The sequence below is a fragment of the Scomber scombrus genome, chromosome 6 (genome assembly GCF_963691925.1).
Source record: "Scomber scombrus chromosome 6, fScoSco1.1, whole genome shotgun sequence".
Lineage (NCBI taxonomy): Eukaryota > Metazoa > Chordata > Actinopteri > Scombriformes > Scombridae > Scomber > Scomber scombrus.
The window spans coordinates 24,024,193-24,032,045 of NC_084975.1; the positions used below are offsets into that span (position 1 = coordinate 24,024,193).

At 43.2% G+C, this 7,853-nt stretch overlaps 1 protein-coding gene across 1 annotated transcript; it reads left to right on the forward strand.

Annotated features, from left to right (window-relative positions):
• Positions 1-3,665: 3,665 nt before the first annotated feature.
• Positions 3,666-5,072, forward strand: fancf (FA complementation group F). The gene is made up of 2 exons (XM_062421550.1): positions 3,666-3,715; positions 3,962-5,072. The coding sequence occupies exon 2, from the start codon at positions 4,020-4,022 to the stop codon at positions 5,070-5,072; it is 1,053 nt and encodes a 350-aa protein (XP_062277534.1). The 5' UTR covers positions 3,666-3,715; positions 3,962-4,019.
• Positions 5,073-7,853: the final 2,781 nt, after the last annotated feature.

Sequence of the window (7,853 nt, forward strand, 5' to 3'; positions counted from 1 at the left end):
TTTAATGATATACTGTTGTTTCTTTTACTTTTGTATCTATGACTACTTTTTGTGCAAAGATGTAATAAAGTTTATTTAAAAACTCAAGGTACAGCATACTTTTTCATGCCCTTGGTACTCCATACCTCTTGAATCCACCGAAGGTTGGATAAAACAGCAGTGTCATTTCAGCACAAGTCCCCAGCAGATAGCATAGGATAAATGATCCACATATCAATCTCATAGTTTCAAATTCAAAAGAAGAGTATTTATTGTCCAATTCCACGTTCATTATTAGTAGTGAGAGTCAAAATCAAGTACGTTTTTGTTTTCAGATCCACAGGAAGTTTGTGTCCTTCCTGAATTCTCCATAAGTCTTGCTTGCATAAGCATTTGACAAGTGTATCGCCCCAGTAACCCACCCGCCAAGGCCTCGGAGCATGGCGAGGGGCTCCCCATATATGTTATCGATCTGATTACTATAGTCCTGCAAATTTTGCTACTCTCAGGAATCAATCAGGTAGCCCTCAGTCACCAATTGGCACAGGAAAGCCCGCCCAACCTGTGCCTTGGGAGAGAAGACCCCTGCTGCAGCCACCGGGCCTTGGGGTGGGCGGGTGCCTGGCCGAAACCCCACCAATCCACCCTATTCCAGCACCGCGTGGCTTTGACGCATCAGGGGAGTTTCGGAAAGGACCCCTGCTGCAGCCACCAGAGTCGTGGGGTGAGCGGGTGGCCGGCTGCAACCACGCCAACCCACCCCATCCCAGCACCCAGTGGTTTTGACGCCTCAGAGACCAACAGACGACAGAGAGAGGGTTTGAGAAACTCAACATGCCCCCCCCCGCGTGGATGTCCCGGGCCATAGAGGCGAACCCACAGGCCAGAGGAACTGCCCGCCTAAACACCAGCGTGAGGGAGCCAGTGGGGCCCCCTATGGTAGGTCACGGATGCCAATTGATCAGTGGGACAAAAGTAGAAGAAAACCACTGTTGAAGAGGCCAAAATCCTGTTTAGGTAGCCCAAAGTTCACCCCACAGAAGTGGGCTACAAGTCTGGTGTGTTGTCGGGGCCGCTCTCTAGAGCTCTACATTTCCGAAAACTGGATTACTGATATCATGACGATGGTAGCTTGGACTTTACCCCCAAAGTGAGACCAAAATTGCTTTCGACCCAGACGGTCTGCCATATGCCACTGCATAGTTAAAACACTTAGAAATGTTTCTGCTTGTGCTTCGTGCATCTGGTAGGCCTACACTAACTTCTTGGTCCTGGGATCCTATAATGTATTTTCGCAAAGTCTTTTGCCTCCATTATACCTGACAGACGTTGCATTATGGCGATGTTTGGTGTTTCGGGTGGGGCGGGGTAGCGAGGGCCCGGTCATCGCTGCTTGCAGCTTTAATTAGGGCCCGAGCGGCGACTGCAAGTCGCCTGGCGAAAGCCCTATTGAAATTGTAATGTTTATTATTATTAGGGCCCGAGCGGCGACTGCAAGTCGCCTGGCGAAAGCCCTATTGAAATTGTAATGTTTATTATTATTAGGGCCCGAGCGGCGACTGCAAGTCGCCTGGCGAAAGCCCTATTGAAATTGTAATGTTTATTATTATTAGGGCCCGAGCGGCGACTGCAAGTCGCCTGGCGAAAGCCCTATTGAAATTGTAATGTTTATTATTATTAGGGCCCGAGCGGCGACTGCAAGTCGCCTGGCTAAAGCCCTATTGAAATTGTAATGTTTATTATTATTATTATTATTATTATTATTATTATTATTATTATTATTATTATTATTATTATTATTCTTCCGACATTTCGTGCCCCAATTTCGCCCCTTTCCCAAATGCGAAAATGCTTATACTTTTGCACGGACGTCCGGCCTCATCCGAAATTCGATATTTTTGGGTGGTCGCACATGGTCGACGCAGAATGGCGGAATAGCGCCCCCTACAAAGTCCAAAAATGCCCATAGGGAATTTTGCTAACTTTGTCCTATGCTCACAAAATTCGGTACACATATGTATTGTACCCACATATGCAAAAAAGCCTCTTGACCTCATGACCTCAACCCAACAGAAAGTCGGCCATTTTGGTTTTGATTTTTCCCCCCTAAAATGAACTCCTCCCACAGCGTTCGCCCGATCAAGTTCAAATTAGGTACGCAACATCTCCAGACCTAGCTGAGCTTAAGTTGTGCTCTGCGCATCCGTAGGTCAAAGGGCGTGTCTGCCAGGGCTCAACTAACTTTGGCGTGCTCGCCATGTACATACGAGTGGCTCTCACGCCCACATACTTCATCCAATCAGCTTCAAACTTGCTGGACATGATGATGGCTCCGCCCTGAACGTCCCGATATATTAACTTCCCACGTAACTCATAGCGCCCCCCGGTGGTAACAGGAAGTGAACTTAAATTCATGAAAAATACATAGTTGACCCCATCAACTTCATTCCACTTCTAAAACATGCAGAACCAGTTGGTGAAGCTACATTATGAACACTGTGAAGCTACGAGTAATAGCGTCCTGTGGGGGCGTGGCTACCATCAATTCCTCGCCATGAAAATACGTTTGGCTTTTTGATGGCTTTATTGAACACGTATCATCATGAAAATTGATACAAAGGTCCAGGGTGGAGACCTCTTCCATCTGATAGGGGTGTCACTCATGTCGCACCCTAGTGGAAACAGGAAGTGCCATTTTTTGCATCAACATTGTCCGATTTCCACGAAACTTCACATGTGTGATGAGGGACTGACCCTGAACACACCTGCATGCATCCCATTACTGCCCCCTGGTGGATGAACCATCAACTGCTCATAACTCCCTCATGCTTTGTCCCATTTCCACGAAACTTCACATGTGTGATGAGGGACTGACCCTGAACACACCTGCACACATCCCATTACTGCCCCCTGGTGGATGAACCATCAAATGCTCATAACTCCCTCTTGCTTTGTCCGATTCACTTCAAACTTCACATGACTGATGAGTGGCCGCCCTGAACACACCAGACCACACCAGACCATATGTGTTACTACCTGTGACTGCCCCTTACTGGATGAACGAAACATTGCATTTTTGGCCTCCTTCCAGTTTTTTTCTCACTTTCTGCTTCACGCCACAGCCCCGCCATGCCTCAGGCCCCGCGGTGGCATGGGTGAGCGAGGGCCCGCCATCGCCGCTTGCGGCTTTAATTATCATTATTATTGGAGCTAATTGTTATATTATTGTTAAATTTAATAATTAAACATGAATTTATGTATTTTTGTTGCTAAATAACATAGCTTAATTAATTTGATTATACTATTGGTATTATTTTTAGTTAATTTGAGTACTGGTCAATGCTTTTGTTTTGAGGGTCATGGGCTGCTTAAGGCACAGGGGTGAATTGTTTTCTATAGGACCAGGACCATTGTTCTTTGTCTATTTGCTTGTAAAAAAAAAAAAAAAAAAAAAAATTAATTCCTGTTTTATATTTTAATTTATTTTTTTCAATATTATTATTATTATTATTATTATTATTATTATTATTATTATTGTTGTTGTTGTTGTTGTTGTTGTTGTTGGCTCATGTTATTTAATGATCCAGTCTGTTCCAAATTAAAACATTTTTAAAAATAATGTGAGGCTTTTATTTTGAAACACAAACTTGGTTAACTCTCAGGACTCATTGCGCATGTGCAAAAGTACCGGCAGCACAAACAAGCATCAAAGCAGCAGGATAAGGACAACAATAAAGTGAGTTTAAGTGTATCTGTGTATCTATAACTGTGTGTTTAAACACGGAAGGCTCTGCTGTATGATTACATGTGTAAAGCTCGCTTCTGTATGTTGTTAAAATCGAGTCTTTTAACTTTGCTGTGAAACGTGTCACCGGAAGTCCTGTTTAAGTTAACTAGCTATCCTGCTACTTTATGACAGTGGAAGTTTTAGGGCGGCGGAGGAGTCTTATGTTAATTTTTTTGGTCTGTCTGTCCTCCTCAGTGGGTGTCATACCACCGGAGCCCAGAGGCTGAGCTCCTGTGGCCGCAGAGAGCGCCACATGGAGGCGGTGCTGAGAAACCTGTCGAGCAGCGTGGAGCTGCTGGCCGTGGCGGCGCACAGCGGTGAGGTGCAGCAGTGGGATAAACAGACCATGTCCAGAGCTTTTCACTGGGCCAGGTACTGCGAACACGTTTTCTCCAGGTTTCACAATAATCCCGCTATTTGCAGGATCTTGGAGAAGCAGCTGCAGATCACAAATAACAGTGTGCGAGCTGTCTTCCCCGGTTACAGAGAGGTCTGTTTCTTGGAGCTCTCCCGGTGCCAACACGTGTTGCTCGTTGGGCTGTTGAACAACCCCGAGGTGCCCATCTCCATCATGAAGATGCTCTTTGACAACACAAGTCCTGTGAACATCCAGCAGGGAGAAGATGAGGATCTTACCGGCCTGTGCAGCCACATCATTCAGTACAAATCTGCCTGTAAAGTCCTGACTCCTTTCACAGACTCGTCAGTTGCTGGTGCTGATGCTGAGGTGCAGGCGGGGATGCTGATGGAGAGGCTGGATGCTCTGCTGAGCCAAGCCAGCAAAACCTGCCAGGCAGAGCGTTTTCTGGACACTGTTCTCAAGGGATGTGAAGGAGCGTCAGAGCATTTCTGTCGGGTCATCGCTGCGGCTCTGCTGACAAGGACGAACTCTGCTGCTCAAACTGCTTCAGTGAACTTTCTCTTGGACTGGCTGCAGCAAAAACACACCCTGCTGCAGCTTGTGTGTTCTGCACTGTCTTCAGCACTGCTTATAGACTTGGCCAAAGAACGTCTGAAATTCAGACACGCTTATTTTGATGTACTGAAAAAGTGGGCCTCAGACATGGAGTACAGTATCAGTGATGATGAATGGGTTAAAACGAGCCCAAATCCCACGGTGTCCTTCCAGAAACTGACTGAGCACTTTGTGGGCTTGTTTGAAGCCTGTCCCTCTCTATGGAACGATGTAGAAAAAGAGCTAAATAATTTGAAGATTTCTGATGGAGACTTTGACGTCAGAGGTCTGAGTGTGTGGGGAGACCTCTTGTCAGAAATAAACAAGGGACTGTCAATTAGGGTTACTTGAGGAATGGATACAGTGTCCAGAATATAGCTGTATATTTATTTATTTTTCTGTTTGTATCTTGATGTGTGGACGGGGTTGGTTATCAAATGCTTTGTCTTTTTTACTTAATCTTTGATCAGATAGTGTCTGATTTAAATCATAATTTGCCAGTTTTAGACAGTATTTCATTCAGAGAAAGTTTTTGAACATCTGCTTTCTTTAGACAGAAAAACATGTTCATATTGCTCATTGTAAGGTATAGAAAGAAAAGTGTGGTTATGGTTATCAACACTCAGCCCTTAATGTTGACAGCTTTAAGTTTTCATTGCAAAATACACACTACAGATTGTTAAACGTCATCCCGTTGGTTCACAGAAGTTTCTGTTCCATTTCAGTTCTTTATGTTGCATCTTTTTGTTTTTCAGTTTGTGAAAGATAATTTTGTGCAGACTTACTTACACAGAAACAGAAACACATTGGATGTGGTTGGTTATCAAAAATAAATATAAAAGTACTTGATAACAGTGCTCTTAAAATGCTCACATTTCTTGATCTCGTAACATCTGCCTCGTGATACTGAGAGTTATTGATTAATTTTCCCTCATTTCATATATTGGGACATTTGTTTAATTGCACAGCTTACTGGGTTTGGACAGATGGTAGCATCACGTGCTGCCTTGTAATCAGTGGCAGGGGGAGACCTGACTGTTAAATTGAAAGTAATTGTCATGCAGTGAATGGTTTAGGCTTTATAAATTAGTCTCTGGAGATTTAAGGCTTCATTCAGCATCTTAATTCCACTTTACAACCAAATTATTAAAGAGGTGCTGTTTCTATATCATTCTGTGGCTGATGATTTATAAAGAGAAGGAAATAAACAAAGGAGGCAAAAGCATTAAAACATACACTTTCTCTAACTGTATACACCTGAAGCCATTTTCAGCTTGTCACACACCATCTGCCAGTATTGCCTCTTCACCATAAAGCTGCACAGCGTCTGAATCTAACATTTTGATTGGCTCTGTGCCAGTCATGTGACTCGACTGCCAATTCACACATTTCGACCCTCGTCCATGTGTCAGAGCAACTCTGCGGCGAGGGATCAATTAGTCAGATCAGGCGTCTTCAATCAAACGGTCCACAATAGCTGGTGTGTGACATAACTGTGGCAGACAGCGGGTTAGAGCCGCGGCCGGCGCGTGGAGGGAAACACTAACACGGCCACGGCTCGTTTAACACGCCATGAAAGCAATCCACGTAGATGCAGACAAGGGTCACTGAGTAAAGGGCAGCATGTACACGACCAATTTATTTCCAACCAATGGGGAACATATGCATCAGACTGGACGGAAACCAACAGTAATTGAGAAAGATCTCACCCGCTCCTGTTTTATAAATGCATGCAAATTCATTTAATTTGGATTTTTCATCATGTTAATGTGGATTAGATTTGATCTTTTGGGATATTCAAGAGTGTCGGGATGTAAACATTTTTTTAAATGCTGTTTTATGTTAGACAAAAACATTTTTCTAGAGTTTTATTCAGCAACACATTTTCAACATCATATCTTCAACACTTTCATTCGTTTTTGTGGTCACACTCTTCTTCACAGCCTTACATTCAACTTGCAGAGCAGACGAGCAGCCTTGGTGAAAATTAAGACGTGTTACTGTGAGCCTTCAAATGAGGAGCTGAAAAGAAAAAGCAGGATCAGTATCAATGAAAACATGTTCTAGTCATTAATTATGAACAATATCTACCCACACATGTGACAACTGATAGTTAAGAAAAGCATTATTGTAGGGCTCCTACTAATAATTGTTTTCATTATCGATTAATCTGTTGATTATTTCCTCCACTAATCGAAGTTATTTGGTCTATAAAATGTAAAAAAACAAAAGCAAAACAGTGAAAAATGTAGATCACTTTTTCTTAAAGCCCAAGATGCAACCTAAAATGTCTTTTTTTTCTGGGTCCACAACCCAAAGATATTCAGTTTACTAAAAACACCAATATCCTCATTAAAAAGCTGATATTAGAGAATTTTCAGGGTTTTTTCCTTTTAAAATGCCTGAAACGATAAATCAATTATCAAAATAGTTGGTGTTAGTTGGTTTCTGTCGATTTAAAGAACTAATCTTTGTAACTCTACATTATCATCCATTTCATCATGCCAATAAGTGTTAGTTTCCTTTGGCAGGGGAGTGACGTTAATTAGCTATAAATATAAATAACCCATTTTTATTTAGAGGGTTCAAACCGCCGTCTGAGTTAAAGCAATTACATGGACTCGTAAATGTGAACAAATTGCTTCTTGCTCTTAACCTGCACAGCGAAATTACAGGGTTGTGTTATTGTACCACTTCAAACAACAGGAGGTCCTTTACAGCCAGCCCATTTTAAATCTGTGCTGTCTGTTTGGAGGAATCCTTCATATATGTTTTTAATACTGCCAGCTACTTTACAAAGCCCTGACAACATCAGAATCTCTCTCACATAGAATTTGTGTGATGTTTGTAGTCTCTTTTTTAAAAATTATAAAACAGCACATTTGAGATGAAACGTACTGTATTTCCTCCTCTCATATCTTCCCCCTGTCCACTGTAACATTGTTCTCTGCCAGCGTGGGGTAACAAACTGCAGTGAGACGTGCTGAGAGCGGCTGTTGTTCTGCGGCTTTTTTAAAAAGGGGCCATGAAAGATAGCATTCATTAAAACTCAGAGCCAGCCCCCATCTGGTGGTGTGAATAGGGAGTCCTCTGAGAGGCGGGGTGGTGCGGGTAGAGCCCTCCCTCGGCACG

Excerpts from the sequence above, each read along its gene's own strand:
- fancf (XM_062421550.1), top strand. The coding sequence starts at position 4,020 with ATGGAGGCGGTGCTGAGAAACCTGTCGAGCAGCGTGGAGCTGCTGGCC.